General features: G+C 38.7%; 1 protein-coding gene across 14 annotated transcripts in view; it reads left to right on the top strand.

Moving 5' to 3' along the window:
- The first annotated feature begins 667 nt into the window (after positions 1-667).
- Positions 668-20,704, top strand: part of axin1 (axin 1) — a 33,593-nt gene continuing 13,556 nt past the window's right edge. For 5 of the 14 annotated variants that reach the window (XM_044181356.1, XM_044181357.1, XM_044181352.1 and 2 more), the window contains exons 1-4: positions 8,525-8,739; positions 11,742-12,713; positions 19,179-19,319; positions 20,326-20,422. In XM_044181356.1, the coding sequence (XP_044037291.1) occupies positions 11,818-12,713; positions 19,179-19,319; positions 20,326-20,422 (1,134 nt within the window). In that variant the 5' untranslated portion in view covers positions 8,525-8,739; positions 11,742-11,817. Of the gene's footprint in view, positions 1,747-5,123; positions 5,307-8,523; positions 8,740-11,741; positions 12,714-19,178; positions 19,320-20,325; positions 20,423-20,704 lie in introns of those variants that run through there. The other 9 variants (XM_044181353.1, XM_044181351.1, XM_044181354.1 and 6 more) reach the window with 7 other exon arrangements.

Raw genomic sequence — 20,704 nt, 5'->3', positions numbered from 1 at the left:
GTGATGTGTTATGACCTCACTCATGCTAGTCTTTTATAAATTGTTTTATTTTGTCAAAAATAAATTTTGATATTAACTTACTGTATGTTTGTACAGACCGCTGACAAGTCAAAATCCGGAAATAAAATGTGTTTAAATGCATCACAATCCAGACAAATGCAAGTGGCAGCCAACACCGTGGGTCTTTGCTGATGCAGTGTGAGGAGAAAATTGGTCATTGTGAGAAGGGTATGCTGGATCTGACCCTGGCTACAACCAGACATGCAAGTGTGAAATCCAGTTGAAAGGTAAGCAGCTGATTTAGCTACATAACAAAGGCAATATCATCTCTCCCCCTTTCTCCAAAATGTCTTTTCATCCATCTTTCTCCCCCTTTCTTTGCATTCATAAGAAAGTTTTAATAAAATATCACTTTGTGATTCAGTTCATTGAAAAGCCTTTTGTGCTCAAATGTGTAATGTCTAAGAAGCCAGTTTTGTTTGGCACAACACTGCTTAGTTTATGTTTCTTTTTTTTCTGTTGCTTAATGTGTACGGAGCAATTAGGTGCACATCACTCATGCCTGTTGGGTCTGTTACCATAGCTACAATACGATTGTGCAGACAATCATCCGGTACTTGTTTCCTCCAATAGGGTTGCACGGCTGAAGCTGCAATATAAAGTAAAGATGCTCATCTTTCAGCAACACACTAGTAAGAATCAGAAACAGGTTTATGAGTACGAGAAAGTATTGCAGAGTGGCAGGCAGGGGACTGCACCCAGTCATGGCGGACCACAGAAACAAGATCCGACGAGCCACACAGCAGGAGAGGAAGGTGAGAGCATCTACCATTTTGAAATTCAACTCCTCTTATTGTTCATTGAAAGAGTTTGGCGGAACAAAATAGTGACAGTAAACAAGATACGCCTTTGCATTCAAGCTTTGAATGCAAAAAGGGACCAGGAGGAACAAAAAGGAAGTGTCACTTTAAATTAAAGGCATTAGTTGGATGAAAGCAGACAGACAGTCTGCTTATACTTAAAAATGTAGTCAGATGCTGCTCAGGTCAAATTTAGTTTCAATTGGTGAGATCAAAGAATTTCAGCTGAACTTTGCTTAAAAGGAAGATGGAAGATTTTACATAATATATGATGGAACAGCTGGAAATAGAAAAAAAAATGTCTGAATGTTTTTTTGGTGTAAAAAAAATCAGGATCTATAATTTACAAATTTGCAAGTAGTTATACAGATGTGGCCTCAATAAAATAGAGCTCCAAATCCCATCAATCAGAACATCTGAGGAAAAGATGCGTTCAGGGACAATCATGGAGGAGCTTTGAGGCCAGGCTTGTTGAAATCAAAGGCCTGAGAGCTGAAATTTTTTTTGCAGGCTATCTGTATCATTCTGAGAAAAATAAATGTGGTCAGTTAATCTGCAGCTTGGGAAAGGACAACAGCCAATGCAGCATGTTCAAGCTGCCCCCCTACTGGGCGGCCCATGAGCCTGTCGATATAGTGGTTTGATGTTGGATGGAAAATAAGAACCCCCCACAACAAACAGAGGGCTGGAACAGAGAGACTGGAACAGAGAAAGAGAGGGTAGAAAGGGAAGAACCATCGACAGATGGACTCTGTTGTGATTAAAGATGGCGGCAGTCGTCACTGCAGACTACGAAGGACTATACTCGCTCCATAGAAAAGCGGTGGGAGTAGTCTGCGATTCAACACAACAAAACCGAGAACCACACAGTAAGGTAAACCACCAGGTATGATGTCTGCTTTAGAATCTCTGAGGATGAAAACTATGGTTACCAGTAACTTTCCATTGTATTGTTTATCGTTCTATTATGTCTGTTATCGTTTTTCATGTCAGTGCCATACTGGTTTTGTTGCATCCTCCCTCTCATCATAACCGAAGCACATCATTTGATTTGACCAGTGAATGTGCATCCCATGACCAGATTACTGAAGTCCCCGATAGACTGAACGCTTAAATTAGTTTGAATTTTTTCAAGCCAGCAGATGTCTGACAATGTACCTACGCCGTTTGGTACATGGTTACAGATGTATGTCTTTGGTATTATATCACCATAGGAAATATGGGCCTTTTAATAAGATTTTTCCCTTCTTGTGGGAATGTAGTGCTCTGTGAGCCAGAATATCCATCAAAATAAACTCAAGTCTGCAAATTGCTCAATCCTCTGTGCCTAATCCAGTCCAAGGCTTGTTAGTCATGATATATTCAGCCAGGACAAAGGACATCAGCAGGACTCCAGAATACATTTTCTGACAACTCTTTTGATATTACTCTTTTGATCATTTTCAGAACTTAAAACAAACTTTGAATGCATTTAATATGCCTCACACACGTCAATTAAAACTCTCTTATCTCAATAACTTGGTTAATCATATCAATGGTTTCAAGTATCTCAATTCATAGTCTATAAGCCTTATGTATGTATGTATGTATGTATGTTAACATTAAGTTTTTAGGGCTTTGAAAGATGTCTTGTTTGTTGTTTCTTTTGTTCTTCTTAACTTTTAGTGAATTGTTTGAAGACAACGAATTTGAAAAATAGAAATCTCTATTGTGTGCACTTAGAACGAGAGCATTCATTTAAACGCCTTAATGGGCTTTTGTTCATCAGAGAGTCTTCAGCAGAGATAAGCCTATTTCAACCAAGGCCTACTAGGGAGTCTAAATCCACACTGACAGGTGGAACAAAAGACAACTGAAAGGACTGAATTGAGGAACATAAAGTTGTCCTCTGGTAACACTTAACTGCGGCGGGATGTTTCAGAATTTGAAGATATTTTAGAACATCAATATAATTCCTAATAAGAAACTGTGAAATCATTCACACATTTGTATTCATCCTTCTTTAGGAGCCATGATCATAAGAACTCTTTTGACAAGCTACAAACTAAAGAATTTCATTTTTCTGTTATCAGAAATTAATATCACAGATCAGCGAACACACAGAAAATTGACAAATAACTCAAAAAAGGATTTTTACAAATACATTTCTTTAACAATTCTTACACAAAATACTACTTTTATATAAACTATGAACCAAGTCTTGTTCATACAGTCACAGAGCTGAACAGAGAAGCGTCTTCTATTGTTCCTCTGCCTGCTGAGCAGCTCTACTGGGCCAGTTGCTTAAGGGCTTCTTGTTTGTAGTTGCTGAGGAAGGGAAGAGTATTTTTCATTCACCCTCAACACCCAGCCATTTCTAGCTGTTCAAGAGATTCAATTTACCAACCTTCTGGTCATACAACTTCTTGCTTTTGCATTACTGAAACCTTTCATGACTGCAGTTTACTGTTTGTGTAGGTAGTTTTTAAATAGGATGCAAATAGTAGTCAAAATGCATTTGGGGCTATCTTAAAATTTTGAATTCTGGTCCATTATGTTTTAATTTAGTTTTCGTGGTGCCGATAAAGCTTTATAGAATGGACAAAGGCACAGTAAAAAATTACCAAAAATTACTTGATTTGATTATTTGCTGTAATTTTAACTCAAGTCTGTGTACTCACAACTGTCTCTGTACTGAAAAAGCTTTTTATGATAATCCTGGTAGATCAGTGATGTAAAATGCATGCCATGTGTAAGATCCACAATATCCTTGGTTTGACACGGTCAGGGATCTGTATGGATAGCATTTCCTCAGTACTTAATCATCAAAAAAGCCCAAATGCCCTAAAAGTAATCATTAAAAAATAAAATATGTAAGTCAGTATGGTCCAATTTTGAAACAAAACAAAGAAGTGGGTGCACACTTATGAATAGTAGTTCAAGGTGTTGCGTCCATGGAGTTCACTATGCCCTGTAGGCTACAGATAAAATATTAAGGGTGAGTGGGTATGGAGTGCTTTAAAAATGGAATTCCACACAGTTTAATGTATATACTGTACATTTTTTTCTGCAGTACTTGAGTGTATCACTAGTGATGCAACCTTGAACCTCTGAGTGTGAGAAGTCTATCAACATCAAACACTGCTTTTGACTGGTCATTCCTTTGGTTGATAAGGGTTGACTGATACAGTATGTAGTCACATCGGGCCTCTTGAGCCGCACCCGTTTTGAGGCTGTGTTTATAGTTTGTGTGGTAGTTTCCATGGCTGTCCTCTTGATTAACTGAGAAACTGTAACTCTTGGTGAAAGACTGGTCTGAAAATCCTCTGTCGCTCATCTTCATGAGCGCCACCCCAGCTGTCTGCAGCACTCATTCATGTGTTTGTTCTGCTTGTCTTCATCAGTACTGCCCTCCATTTGATCATGCCATTTGACCATCGTTTTGATGTTTAAAACAGCACTGCTGATAATTCAGCGTTGTTCTAGCTAACAGAAAAGCTGGGATGGGCTAGAGAGGGTGCTATGTAAACCTCAACTTTATATGTGATTTTCCTGTCAGGTGACTCTTCCGTCTACTCCTACACTCTCTTCCATGTCAACTTGTAAAACTGAAGTCAGGGTTGGTGGTTTATGCACTGCCACAATTCTCACATGAATGATAATTAATCCAGCTCTTTAATTAGCCACATCATCCTAAGTTTGATGGGTCCAGACACCTGGAAGTAATGGATGATTCTCAAAGCTCTAGACTGTGAACAGTGGGACTTCATGAGTCATGTCTTACCAGATGTTAAGTCTAGAGGTATTAAGCAGTATACTTTGTCTCCATCAGTATGCCTTCTATGTTGTTAAACAGAAAATGTACTCTTGTGCAAGAAAATGATCCTGGGTGTTGTTCCAGGTTTGATTCTGTCCAGATTTGTGTGTGTTTTTAACAGCAACAGTGTTGCGTGCTGTTGAAAAAAGGGATAGAGAAAAGAAAACATTTTGAATCCAGTTAATCATTATATTCAGAAAGCCACTGTTGGGAAAGTGGTTTCAATTGAGGGCACCATGCTGCTCTATCAGTTTATGGCATAAAAAGCTTTGGGAGCTTGACCTATTTTACTGGTATCATAAAACTTTATCCACAAATAATAAAGTCGACTTTATAAATACATTTTTATTGAAGAATATAGATGATATTATCAATATTGGTATCTGACAATAAAAAAAAAATATATATATATAGAAATGTCTAAAACATTGCAAAAGCTGACTTAACAAATATTTCTTCTTCTTCAGAAGCAAATGGATGGCAAAGACAAACTATTGTGGCAACATTCTGCTTTGGCCAGGCCTTCTCACGTCAAGGTGATGAGAGGGATGTTACCATTACTGCAGCCCGTGTTTAATAACCATGCAATGGAATCTTCCATAAATGGATGTACTGCTGGAGGATGTGTGAGGAAGACGATCAAACTCAAGGTAAAACAACATTTTCGTCAACATCTTCATATTAACCATTTACAGAATGTAAACACAAAGAGTTGGTACATGTGCACACACACAAAGGCACAGACATTTCTGTTTTTTTTTTCTAGAATACTTAAGAAAACCACTAAACCAAAAGTATTTGGTTCGTCTTTAACTTTCAACTGCTTTGCAAGTGGAAGACAGTAACTCTCTCTTCATCACTTGCAGCAGTGTGACTGGTCTGTTGATGGTGACACAGTGACACCCAGTATGACTATCAAAATGAATGTTCAGTGAGAGGACTCTCCTGCCAGAGCTCTTTTAATAAATAATGTACTTTAACTTCTGAGTACCCATTAAAATGCCTGACATGTGTTGGAATTGGTGAAATGTTGTTTGCCCAAAGTGAATTTGCACATTGTAGCAACCAGACCTGCATTTTTTTTTTTTTGCCTAAGTAGGCTAGTTTTGCACAGTTTCACCCACCCTCACATGAAACAGCCACGAGTGTTTCAGTAGAATATAGGGATAGGCTGTCAGTAAGATTCAGGAGGTTTTGTATCTATCATAAAACCAGAGATTGAGTTGATCTGCCAGCCAGGTTAGTGGCAGAGAGAAAGCATCACATCATGAGTCCGAAGTCTCTTTTTACATTTTGTCAAAAGTCAAACGTTTTCGTGATTACTTGTGTAATTTGTGATTATAATGGAACACTGTCCAGAGATCAACAAGGGAGTGTAAATAAATCAATGGCTGTAAGTCATGGATGATGATGTGATATGTTTTAGAGGGCCATCACATCTTCATTCTGAGGTTCTGAAATGATTGAAATTGTCAAGATTTTCTAGTGGAACAAATCCTGACCTTTGTCATCTATGTTGTGATAACACTGAAGTAGATGGAGTACAGTAGATGGTCAGAGAAAACAATTGATGCTATAAAGAAAAACTAGTATTTGAGTATCAGGATGCTTAAATTGTTGCTGCCCAAAATCAATTTTGCCTCGAGGAAGCTGAAGTGTGTTGGGTCTTCATATTTTATCTTGCTGGCATACATATTGTAAGCATTGTGTACACTGCACACTTTAAGAGGTTTCTAAGTTTGAGCAGGTAATTCAGGTGATATGATGAGACAGAGTGTGAAATGTATATTCTTGCTCTTTCTCGTGCTCCCATTCATGGTTTGATGTAATTACATAATAAAATGCGTTTATGTTTTTATGGTGTTCCATCGGCCTTTCATCATAGACCCATCATAGTAAAACCGTGTGACTGCTCAATGATTGCCTGGCATGAAAGCATAGAAACTGACAACAGCCTTTATTGCTGCATTTGGTCTATCCATTAGTCTTTGTACTGTAAAGTCATAAAGGAATAACACAATCAAGTGTGTCTAACAGTGTTGCTAAAATGTAGTACAATGTTCTGTAGAGTTGAAACATCATTGCATTGAATGTCTTGTTTTGAGCATCAGTACTAGTTGTTACAATGTAAAAAGGCAAATTATTGTAGTTCTGTGTGCCCGCTTTGTGACATATTCTCAGCCCAAACAGTCAAAATAAAGATTTAAATTTTGTCTAAAGGTGCAAAGTGGCATGTTGATGGCTATTTGTAACACTGCAGTGTTTATACAGAAGAGGTACGTCACTGCTTAGTTTGGTTTTCACACAGATGTACTGGTTTTATTCATTCCAAGGCTGTTGCAAAATTTTGGGCAACATCAGGAGCTAGGAAAAGAGGAATGTTGTAAGCCATTACAAATTATTGCTACATTGAATGCAAGTGTTTGGGTTTGAGTGGTCATGTGACCAGTAAATATGACACATATTGCAATGACCTTTTCATTGGTCTAATTTATGTGTATATTGGAAACCAGACATGAAATTCACTGTTTTACATATTGCCTGGAAATGTTGTTAATTACTACGTCACTATGCATGTTGCAATAAAGACTCTAAGTTTACCACTGGTATTTGTGGCTTTGTCAGCTGTTATAGTGAAACTTCCTGGTGGTAAAATTCATGATAAAGGCTGCCTGAATGCACCACCTAACAGGAAAGATAAAACATGATAAGTCCATTTAACTGATCAAAGCACCTTCAGCCCTTGTAACCCATGTAAAAAAAACAGTGAAGTCATCTGGTGCAGTCTTCGGTCGGAATGAAAACCTGCAGGCTGTCTGCCACCAAAGCACACTGTTGTCCAACCTGCTCTATAAACACTTTTCACTTTGAAACAGTATTGCATTTGCAACACTCAAATAGCAAATATGCACCTTATATGTCTCATTATGTTTTGTTTGGGAAAGGGCCCAAAACACGAGGTAGAGCTATTGTTAACACTGTAGAGCCCTGAGAAATAGGATCTTTTAAAGAGGCACTGAACTGATTTTACACATGAAGTTCAGTTTACCAGTCACAAGGAGTACTACTCAGCCTGTTAAAACAGTTATACAATCAGCCAGTCTTCTGTGGCTCTAGAAGGAGCTTTCTAAAGTCTGAAAAAATAACAGATATAATAACTGATATCATAGTGATCTCATCATCTCAGCTTGGGCATGGAGAGCACAGATTTATAATAGAAAGCCTGCATTACACACTGGGGAATGGTTTTATCTAAGGTGCTATTGAGTTGCATTATGGGAAATGTAGGATTCAGCATTTTTGGAGCTTGACCCATACTAGGGATTAAAAATCAAGCCAACTCTGCCTCTGGTGCATCAATGTTATCCTCCAAGTCCACTAAGTTTAAATGTAATGTAATATGAAAATGCAATACTAAGTTGCTGGAGTATATCTTTATTGTCATGTGGGCTGTAGATCTGACATGATCAATAATCTAATTTGCATTAGTAAAAACATCTTCATCGTTTATATACAGTATATGAACAATATAGACACAATAATGCCTATACTTACTTACGTATGATCCATATTCAATGCTTGCAGTGGTACTGAAATTACTATGTTGAATGTATTGATTTCTTACCCCAATAGAGGTTATTGGTTTGAATTAGGTTAATAACAAAGATCAGCCAATATGTCATACTCTTTCTTTTTTGGTTGTAAAATATCAAATATTTTTTGAATGATGAGCCATATTTCAGTGGATTGTTATCCAAAAAGCAAGAAAGAGAATACTACAACCTCATTTTCATTTTAATTCTTGAGAGAGAGGGAGACAAAAAAAAAATAGCTAAGTGTACCACATGTACCAAAACTAAACACTAGTAATTTGTGTAGTGAACGGGCGGGGCGCTGTGCATCATCTGCTGAGTAGCCTCGGCTCCGCACAGACAGTGAGAGACAGCCATGGAGAGGTGGAGAGCGGACTGTTTTCTTTGTTATTTTTAAAGTCTTGCAATTCGCAACCATGACACTGTTCGCGGTGACTTGTGCAGGTCCAAATGCCCTATGCACTCGAAAGCAGCAAGAAGATTTCCACCGGTTAAGTATATGTCACTTTTTCTCTCCCAGCTCAGGGATTGGGATTGCGGTAGTCGGGAGATATGTGCCATCGCTTTGCTGGTTGTAAATCTATTCGGAAATTGGTGTGGGATTCCCTCTGTGTCCTCTGACGGTAGGGGGGATGTTTGCGGTCGTCATGTTGTTCGTTTAGTTTAGCAGCTGTTAGCGGAGACAGTACAGATATTAATAGGTGAATAGTGTGACAAAGTTGTGCACTTGTCGGTCGGCTGCTGAAAGGCCTGGCTGCGTGTGTGTGTGTGTGTGTACGGAGTTTGTTTCTGGCTCCCCTCCCCCACTCGCCGCTGCTGTTCAGCTCATTCTGGAGAGGCCAAGACATGAATGTGATGAGAGGCTCACTTCAGAGAAACAAACGGATAGTTTCAGGAAAAAAGGGCCATTTTCTGAACTCGGCTCTGACCGGCTGAAATCACGCCTAAACCTTTCTAAATATTCCTGTCAGGCCACACACCTGTGACCGCAGAACCGTTAAATTAAATATCAATGCGCTAACGGAACATCTCTCGTGCCGATGCATCATTACATAGGCTACAGGTAGCAAGATGACTGCTAGTTTGAAGATTCAGTACTGATAAACTAAGCATGAAATGTGCTTGTATTAAAACTGCCCATATTTTCTGCACACCTGGCCTTATGCACAGTGCACGTGCTGCTCACACTTAAGGATTGTGCAGAGAAAAGGCACTGTTGCCAATTTTGTCTTTACTGTCTTTGTTCAATCAGGAAAATGATTTGTATCTGCATTGGACAAGACAGAGAGTGGGTGTGCCCTAAAGGGAATGTGATGGCAACCATTAAAAGATATTTCTTTTGAAATCACAGCTAGAGTAAACCCAGCTGTCAACCTTTTTGAAATTATAAATCTACTTTTTTCAAGATTTATCCATTAGAGTTACCAAGTGCACAGAGATATGAATAGTAAGCTAATTTATATCCAAAATATAACTATTTGTGTTAAAATCGTTTAATCAACCATTTACTTGTACACTCCTTGTTTTGATTGGCCAGAGCCATTACTGGTCACTAGACCTGCCACGATAACTACTTTTGTTGGATGATAATATTGTCACAGAAAAAATTGCGATAAACAATATTATTAACATTTTAAGAACATTTTATGCCACTGATATAATGATAATATAATAGCATAATAATGCAAGTACACCCTTTCAAAGAACAATGAACTTTTAAGCTGCCTGAGCCCACGCCCATGGTGAAACTCAGACACAGAGAGCAGACGATGAGAGGACAGAAGCAGCGCGACCAGAGGTGACAGCAAAATGTGTCTCAGACTCAGCATAGTTTTTTCGGTTTAGGCACTCTGAAAAACAAACAAACACACAGGCGTTGTGCCCAAGTCTTAAAATGTAGGGAAAACCCTGCTATTTATTCTAGCATGTTCATGTTGGTTAAAATGTTGGTGGCATTCTTATCCAAAAAAACACGCATGTAAACACAATGGGCAATATCATACGATATATGGACATGACCTTGATCATTTTTACTGACCTCGATAAGTCGATAAAATAATTATCATGACAGGCCTACTGGGCGCCATGATTTTGTCCTGCCCACAGCTGTCAAGAAATATTGGCTGCTGCATGGAAAATTGGCTCTTTTTTTCCAAGCTGTGGTTACATTAGGAAATCAGAACTAAAAGGGTTACTGACACTGTATCTGGGAAGCTTAATCATAAGCTGTCTGAACAGTCTGTAGAGGTGGAGATGTAGGCACTGCTGTGTCTTTGCTCAGTAAGAAAGCTCAGGGACAATACATGAGAACCAGGATGTGTCCTTGAACAAGACATTCAATCCCTAAAATCATTAGGTGTGCTATTCTGCAGCTGACCCTGCACTCTGATAGCAGGGGAATGAAATGAGAGAATATGACACACGGATCAATAAAGTCTCATTTCCAGTACTGCTCATATCAGCTAATAGTAGAGAGACTAAGGCTGCTTCATTAATGAGTTCATACTGTAAACCTCAAGTGAATTTATCATTGTGATGATACACTAATAGTAATTTGGATGAAACTGGAGTAGCTGTGTAAAGTAATGATATGCTTATGCATATAAATCAGAGGATATTACTGCAAACTACATTAACACTACACCATATTCATACTACTGCCTAGCAGAAAGCTGCCTTCAAGGCCAGACAGCACTGAAGCCACGACTCTTGGCCTGGATTACCACAACACTGCCACATAACTCTGAATGTGACTAAGTATGGCACAATCATAGACTATCAAACCACATTATAAGCCTAATGACTCCAGTTTTCAGTTTCTGCTTAGGTTTGCAGATGTTATGCAGAATATGCAATCACAAATCAAGTGCATAAAAGTTTTTTCAGTATATTCTTGGATTATCGCTTTTTGAGTTGATTTCATCACCAATTTCCACAGTTATTGTCGTGATTCCCTAATTCCAATTAAAATTCACTGTAGTTTAGTTGCCAAAGAATGTAATGTTATGTTACTCGACATCACCCGCCTACTGTACAGAGTGTGCTGCATTTAAAGCTGAACCAGAAGCTACTTTCTGCTTTCAAAGCTTTATAGTAGCTTTTCTCACATTTTCAAATCCTCTTGATTTCCACAGAGTTTGCATTAATTTTAATGTTCAGCTGGAAACTGGCCACATGATGAGTTTTTCACGAAAATCTGATAAAAATGCAAGCTGTGCAAAATTATAAACATTCCCCAAGAGGTACTATTCCTCTTATAACCGGGCATATGGTGATTATGGCACATAATCGATCGATCTTTTGTCAGCACTAGATCTGTTAATATGAATTCACTTGTACTTTATATCAATAAATAGCTGCATAGACTTTTTTTGCCATTAATTTGAGATATTAGACTATCTTCTCATAATAGTGTCCTGTCAAGGCTAGCACTACTCTACCTTTCAATTATGTGATGAAGCTGCATCTCATTATATATTTTCCTCCTTGCAGGAGTTTTTTAGCAGTGGCATAAGTAGAGGTCTGGATCTAATAGTTGTGCAGTGCGGGCTCTACAGGGACGTGGTTTATGGATGCTGGGACTATGAGCATAAGCGACAAAAGGGCCTACTTAGCAGACCTGGGAGGCAGCTTCACTGAGGATGCTCCCAGACCTCCAGTACCAGGGGAAGAAGGTGAGCTGGTGTGCACTGATGGACGCCAGTACTGCAACCTCAGCTTCTCCTCAAAGAATGAGAGCCTCAAATGTGAGGCGTCTGTGGCTACACCCAGGCGACCTGACTTGGACCTGGGTTATGAGCCGGAGGGAAGTGCTTCCCCTACACCACCCTACGTAAAGTGGGCAGAATCTCTTCACTCCCTCCTGGATGACCAAGATGGCATCCATCTGTTTAGGACGTTCCTCAAGCAGGAGGAGTGTGCAGATATGTTGGACTTCTGGTTTGCATGCAGTGGCTTCCGCAAACTTGAAGCTAATGAGGGTAATGAGGAGAAGAAAGTAAAACTGGCTAAAGCTATCTACAAGAAATACATCCTGGACAACAATGGGATTGTTTCCAGACAGATCAAACCAGCTACCAAGTCCTTCATCAAAGACTGCGTCATGAAGCTTCACATTGATCCTGCTATGTTCGACCAGGCTCAGACTGAGATACAGACTATGATGGAGGAAAACACCTATCCTTTATTTCTTAAGTCTGACATATATTTGGAATATACACAGACAGGAGGAGAGAGTCCTAAACTGTACAGCGATCAGAGCTGTGTTTCTGGGAATGTCAAGGGGCTGTCTGGTTATTTACCGACTTTAAACGAAGATGAGGAATGGAGATGTGACCACGAGCCAGAGGAGCAGCCCGAGTGTGACCCCACAGCGAGCAACCGGCTTACTCAGAAGCTGCTGATGGAGACAGCACCACAGCGTGTTGCCAACAGCGCGAGATTCCAGGACAGTCACGAGTACAGGTAAATCCTCCCAGCAATCTAGAAAGCTTCACTTCAGCTCTAACTACACAGCTTTTCTCTGCAAACTGCTGAATTAGAAATATACCTGAAACCCCACAATACCATCAACGCTGCTTGAAGTTTGAAATGAAAACAAAGTCTCAGTGTAGCACAAGAGACAGCTGAGATAAGAGGAAGATGGTGTATTTCCACCTATGGGGGTGAGGAAATGTCAGAGGCTATAGAAGTTAACTTTTTGTTAGAAGGTTAAAGTAGAGTTCTTTGTTTTTCTTGTGCAGGTACTGTGGGAATCATGTTTTCCCACTGGACAGGATTTTGTAGCGAAAGAGTTCAATATGATTTTGTTTAAGTAGGAGCTTTCTGAAATCTCTTATCCTGGAAACTGTAATATTTGCCTTCATCTTCTTAATATTAAGTCTGCATTCATGAGAAAACAGTTTATTTTTCCTTAATGAAATGTGTTATGTTTGACTAATCAATCTAGAGATCCCAAACTTGTTTTAGAATGTTGACTAGTCCCAGCCATGGATATTGATTTGATTTGATAGTTGTTCCTCTGATTCTGGATCTTTAAGCCACAAAAATGATATTAACTTGAATGACCATCTGGTCAAACACATTTTTAAAAAGAAAAACATTGCAGCAATGAAACATTGTAGAGTGCACCCTCTTCTTGACCTTATCTATATACGTTAATATGCACATCTGATGTGAACTTCCTATTGCGCTTAAAATCAAAGACAATGTCTCTCCTTAAACATGGAAATGTTATTATTATTAAATAATTTGATACTCTTGTTTCAAATCAATACAAAAGTAATGTTTTATTCTTCCTAAACTAAACTAGAACACTCAACTCAATACCTAGGTCATGTCGAGCAAATAGCTCAACCTATCAATACAATATAGTCTAGAAGTTTGTGATTTCTTTGGACTTTTTTGCTGTAGGGCATTGATGCTGAAAAACATTAGCTTTTAGTCAGCTTGATATATGTAGATGCATAATTAGAGGGCAGGAGATTAAAATTCAATGGGCAGTTGCTTTTTTCATTCAGTGCCAAAATGCAGATGTTAACTTTGTTAATTACAGCTGCTCAATGACCAGCGTCTATCCTGCTCCTTGTTTGTTTCTTCTCCTTTGATGACTGAGTTGTCTGAATTTTGTGGCTATTTGTGATTCCTGCAGATCCAGTTAGTCTTCTTTTTAACCCAATGTTGGTGCTTTGCATAATTTACACCTGTGCTGACTTTGGCATGACAGACTATTTAAAGTGATAAATTGTTTGTTTACTTACAATTGTTTACTTACCAAGTGAAAAATCATCCTCCCAAAGTTACAAGACAACCGGTGAAAACTGTCTACAGCTACAACTTAAGCAGTATGCCATGTTCACATGGATGTATAAAGAGAAGGTGCAGCTCACGAATGAAGTTTGAGGGTTTGCAACTCATCAACCAATGAAAACTTGGTCGACTAAGACTCTTCTCATCGACTTATTTCGTGTACCCAGCTTCAACGTCTGTCTGGCTCTGCTGAAAAATAGCGACACCACGAAGCGTCCTTTGGTTTGTGTTCATGTGTTTGAGAGAGAGAGAGACCGAGAGAGAGAGACAGCTGTGGTCGAGCGACATAGAGAATGAATAAGGAGAGGGAGCGCTGGTAGCGAGAAAGTTGGTGAATCAGAGAAATAACATTATTTTCTGATTGTTTCACAGCGGTTACGTTCTAAAGCACAAATAAACACGCCTGCACTGCCACGCTGTCATCATGACGCAGCAATTACTTTGTGATATTAAAGAAAAACAATGAAAAACCATGCGTTGGTATGGTAAATATTGATGTTGTGCATTTTCAGCAACATCATCAATTACTTCGGCTACTCGCGGCAGCCCTATGGATATATGAGTCGTATTTTGCGCTTTGAATCTGTCAAAAGCTGGGCAGACACGCTGTGTTTTTATTGATCTTTTATGTTTTGTTAACTCACACTACACATTTTAATCAGCCTTTCTGCATGGCCAGAACCTGCAACTTTTATGCTCACACTGTACAATTGACTGGCCACCATGTGGCTGCTAACACTGAATGTAAACACAGAACCCCCAGTCGTTTTTGTCCAGTGACAATTTCATTAAAGTTTATTCAAACAAGATGGCTGTGTCCTCAACACAGTTGACTAAAGAGAGAAAGGTAGCATTACTGTGTGCAATTCTACTATGATTGGAAAGTAAGAAGAAAAAAAGAAAAATTTGAAGCCGCTGAAGCTGTAGACTACGGTCTGTCTATTTGCAGTGAAGTTCAGTTTTATATCACAGCAGTCTCAAGATTACAGTTTTAGCCACAACATGTAAAATACTACTACGATAATAGTTAAACAAGCACACTACATTTTATAATAGATCTTTTGACAGAATGTCAAATCCATCCAATCAGGGAAATTAATCAGATGTCGTGACCTCAAACTGCGCCTCAGATGACAACCAATCGGGCAGAAATTCTAAAATTAGTTGTAGGTGACAATTCGGGTTTAAAATCGGGCTTATTCCGTAGAGTGTCTGCCCAGCTTTATACCAAGCAGCAACCTCTGGGGCTGAAAAGCAACAGCGGATGTGCCAGAAACTGCAGTTCCTCGAATGGCCACGAATGAGGCTGGCTCCAAAAGTGAGTCAATACCCATGGAGCCCCATGTTAAAATGCCCAACTTTACAGCAAAATTAACATGTTTACAGCCTGGTACAAAAAAACGGTTTTGTTCTCTATAGCTAATTTCCCCATTCATGACAACTGTACGGGGGTTACATTTTTTTATAACTCACCCGTTTAAATTATATTAAGGCTTGAAGTTATGCATAATTAAGAACATGGCCACTTTGAGTGACAGTTGGGTGCCCTCTCAGGTAGCTATCCGCTAGGTGGTTAAGCAACCAGGCTTCATTCGGCTGCCTCAGCTCCACATGTTTGTCATTTTTGGATTAGCCGGAATCAGGCACTGCCAAGATGGCCACTGCCGGAGCCGCCCACTTTGAGCTTCACAACGGCTCTTCAGAAACCTACGGGTGATGTCACGGATACTAAGTCCATGTTTTATACAGTCTTTGCTTAATACACAGCAGCTAGTAGAGAGAGAACAGACACTCAGAGAGAACAGACACTCTAAAGGGCTCCAAGTAATCAGACTGTGGATGTTTGTTTACTCTTCATACTTGTGATGTCCCAGCACAAAAAATTGTAAATTGTAATCATGTTAAACAAATAAAAAGTGGCATAGCATTTATTACATGCTTATGATTTAAGTGTCTTTTTGAAATGAAAATGTATCATTGAAAGATCAAATGAAAATGTAAGTAATTATCACTACCATAACTGCACCACTGTCACTGATGATTTCACCTTATAAAGCTTATTATGTAATAAGTTTACATCTTCAACAGAGGATTAAGGCCACTTTCAGGAAATTAAAAAAAAAAAAAAGTAAAATAACAACTTATTAGGTGTCATCATTGAAAGGTCGCCTGGAACTAAATGTACCGTCATTGTTGCAAACTAAAACTAATGGGGATTTATGATTCTAATGCGATTGCAGCTATTGTTTAGTATGCAATAATGTTGGTCCTCAACAGAATAATTGAAAATCAAGTCACTGTCAGACACTACAGAACCTTTACCATATTTGACCTCTGCTGCTGCAGCACCGGTGTTATGAAGAGGGACAGGAATTTACGTCAGCTGACAGATGGACAATACCTTCCAGATAAGACCCTCTCTGCAACTAAAACACTACACAGTGCAGTACAGGCAGTGGAGAGTCCTGATTACAGTTTGACCAGTTAAAATATCACAACTGTGCTAAAATCAGACCTGCCATAGACTGGACAGCCGCAGACTTCTGCTACCTTTTTTATTTTCTTTCTATGGTCTAGTCTCGTGTCTCATTACATTTTCCAGTGTTGGCATGCAGTTTTTCTGGTTGATATCTGCAGAACACAAGATGAACCAAATTCTTGTTTGTGTTTAGATTTTTTATTTTTTGAAAACATAACCAAAGGCAATTTCGTTGGAGACCAATGTTTGCTTGAAATCTCTTCTTGCTTGAGTTTTAATTAGTGAGTGAAACACAGTTTTGAGTTTATTTTCACATCATTATTTCAGCAATCAAGCATTTGGCAGGAATTACAGAAAGACACGCTTCATTTTTAAATAGCCTTTTAGCAGCGCCGTTGAGGTTTTATGAAACTAAATTTAACATCAGTTGTGTCTGATCTCTTCAGAGACCGGCAACAAAAGACATCTTTAATCTTTCTGATCAGCTTTAAGAAATGAAATGACTTGAAAGAGAATGACCTATACATTCATTAATGTTTGGTGAAAAACATCCTTTTGAAATGTGAACAGCTCAGATTTGTTCTCATTCAAGTAAGTCGTGTACTTCAAAAGCTAGACTTCATCTCCTTTGTAATTTTAATGAAAGTTGTTGCTTCCTTTGAGCGATCTTTTGAGGGTCCTAACAATCTGCATGCTGGAGTAAAGTGAGACAAACATGGAATAACAATATGGATGAACAATTGTGTTAGTGCTCAATGTTTCTCTCAAATTGGCATTATTATGTGTATTTAACAGTTGACATGAGAGGGAGACAGGCAGGATAGAGGGAGAGACCAGGGAATGGCATGTGTCCTTCATTACACATGGAGGTCAACTGAGAACACTGTATCTATATCTTAAACACTTGAAATTATTTTTATTATAAGTTAATGAAATGAAATCCACATAGATGTGGGCAACAAAATACAGTATGTGAGCAATTTCTCCAAATATCAAAAGCAATAAATGGAGAGTTTATATGGATTTTTTAATTATTTTTAATGAGTGGTACTGTATGGCCTTCCTGCCTGGAGAGAAAATGTGTTCAGGCTCAGGTGATGATGGGAAACCTGGTGTTTTTATTGTGTTTTTTTTATCAGTTGGAATTAAAAAATGTAAGCACTATATTGTTTTTTATGTTTCCAAGCATGATATTATGCAAAAGGATTAATAAAAAAGGAAACATAATACAGAATCAGTTCAGAAAACCCCCCAGCACTGAACCATTTTTAAAGTCAGTGTCCAGTGATTTTATATGTACTTCACTGTTATCATTTATTTGTGATTATGAGAAATCGATGTTTCCAAAATGGCTCGGCAACTGCAAGCAGTGTTGCAGAACAGTTTCGCTCAAGGAATCATCTCATCTGTCTTTCATCAAATGCCAGATTGAATTAGATGAATGTTTGCTTCTTTCCCTTGTCATTTCCTTTTATTTCTCATCATCAGAAATGATTAAAAGTCATTTTCTGTAGACTGCACTTTTTATTTGTCCCAACTCTTCATCTACCTGGCTCTGTAATTATTCACTGTTGTTCAATGTAGATGCTAATGAAAATCAGTTGGTCACAAAGGTTTCATTTTGAACTTGCTTCTGCATTCCAAACAGGGAGAAAGCTCGGGATAAATGCTTCAGGGAATTCCAATTTGAATAAAAAGAGATGATGCCTAACATCTTTAATTCATGTATACAAAGCCCTGTAAGAAGTGTGTTCAGCAAAGTCAATGACTGAGAATGTAAATGGTGTCAAATGAAGCTTCCTCATATATCTGTAGACTCTCTTGAATCATCATAATAAGACCTGCAGTTATTCTCCATCATTCAATACTCCAGTATTGAATTTGTTGTGTTCACAAAGGCTTTTGAAATACTATAAAATACGGTGTTGATAGAAAATGCCAGTATACTCACTCTGGCTGTAGGTTTGTTGGATTACGCCAAACAGAAGCAGAGGAGTTTCAGGAAGTGGCAGAATCAGAAAGGTTGACAAATAATAATAATAGTTTTATATTAGCTGATTTACTGGTCTAGCTCTACTGCATACACAGACTATGGTGACAGAAGCTAAATGGCACATTAAAATTTATTTGGAGTATACTGCCAGTCTAATTCTTAGCATTGACCAAGAATATTGGTGGTCTCAAGACTCATCCATATCATGTTTCTTACCTAAGCATACATGTTACATACTACATGGTACTATAGTTTTCATGGCTTTAAAGTGTGTTGCATAGAATCCATCTCGTCTGGAGCACCAACTCTCTTGTAGCCATTTAACCAAACCAAAAGAGCAGAAGTGAAAGACATTTGGCTGGTCTTAAATCACAAACAAAGTGAATAATCCTTTGGTATAGTGTATAGTATATTGTGGTCTTTAGAGAATGTTAATGGTGAACAGATAAACCTTTGGCTTCTGGACAGATTTCCTTTTACAATATCTAACCATTCATAATATAACAATACTGTATGTTCTTAATTAAGAATTACACCAAAGAACTGTGTACCATCTTTGTTTCTAAATTCATTTTTACGAGCATGTCTATCACGTCATGGTCTATTTCGGTAAATTTTCTGTATTTCCTGTATTTCTTCGTTTTTCCAGGCATGCACCATGTCGGGAGCCCATCAACCCGTACTATGTCAACACTGGTTATGCTATGGCTCCTGCCACCAGCGCCAACGATAGTGAGCAGCAGAGTATGTCCAGCGACGCAGACACAATTTCCCTTACCGACAGCAGTGTGTATGTATTTTCTCATCACACACACACACATATAAACACACATTTCATGCATAAAATTGTTATACCAGGTCATAAAGGCTATGCCAGGCAGCATTTTTGGCTGGAACACGAGAGTTTTATCATCAAAATGAAAGACAGAAACCAATACTATACTAGGTATTTCCTGTTATTTTAAAGGAAGGCATGTCATATAAGTTAGCATTGCTTGAAGACAGAGTTTAATTGGCTTCAACATTGCAGTTCTTGCCTGTTTTAGTATTGATCTCTAATGCTAATTAGGAATCCTAAAAACTCACTCTTAGCACACATAAAACCATGTCTGATAGATGTACAGAAATGAAAATACTAACCTACTGACCTCATTTGCAAATGTGACACAAGAACTGGTTTGAAATGTTGAAGTGATTCTTTATAGTTACAGTTCTTAATTTAGGGTGAACAAAGCAGAATGTGTCTTTTTTCACAGGTAACTTTGTATTGGCGTGAGGCCAAAGGCAATGTTTTTTACACTGTTCTGGGATCACTTGCACACAGGACTTGTATTTCAGTTGAGTGTGCAGACCAGGCATGTGCTGGTGAAAGAAAATTTTAAAAATAATGTTTTCTAGGTGCAGAAATGGCACTGGGGAAATATTGCCAAAGAAACTTCAAAGCTTGCGCAACTGGACAAAAATGTGTTTGAAGCTAAATGGATTAGAGGCTGTTATCAGCTAACTGGTCCAGAGCTTCCAGCACAAGAGAGTGTGAAAACCAGCATGACCAGTACCACAATGGAATTACAGACTCACGGATGTGTTAACATGTATCTGTAATCTTCCAGACCACTTGTGGTGCAGGAGGGACACAATAAGCATGTGAGAATGCCTGTCCTGCCGTACTGATTAATCAAGATTTATGAGGTGTTCGTTTTAGGCAAAAATGGAGTGGAAAGCTTTTAACTTAAAAGCTGCCTGTGTTGTTTCTTCATGAGGATGTTTTATGAAAATGTCTTTGTTGTTAATTCCAGAGATGGGGTTCCACCCTATAGATACCGCAAACAGCATCGCCGGGAGATGCACGAAAGTGCCAAAGCAAATGGGCGAGTGCCACTACCTCATATTCCAGTGAGTTATTCATGGGTTCTTTCCCTTTCCTCGCACTTTCTGCCTCTACACCTCTCTTTAACTGTCTGTCTCTGCCTTATTTTTCTTCGCTCCACCATTGGAGATGTGCATATTTAAGCTCTGCTGTGTCGCAGGGCCTGTGATGGAGTATAAGAATAGCTGATGGTGAAAGAGAAGGCTGTCTAAATGCAGCTTGATGCTTTCCTAAGCTGTGTGCGCTGAAGCCTAGCAGAATCCTCTCCTGTGACAGCCTGATGCCTCTCTCTGCAGCTTACGCTGTCT

The sequence above is a fragment of the Siniperca chuatsi genome, linkage group LG21 (assembly GCF_020085105.1).
Source record: "Siniperca chuatsi isolate FFG_IHB_CAS linkage group LG21, ASM2008510v1, whole genome shotgun sequence".
Lineage (NCBI taxonomy): Eukaryota > Metazoa > Chordata > Actinopteri > Centrarchiformes > Sinipercidae > Siniperca > Siniperca chuatsi.
Note: the sequence above shows the minus strand (reverse complement) of the source record. Positions and strands in the feature narration are given on the sequence as shown.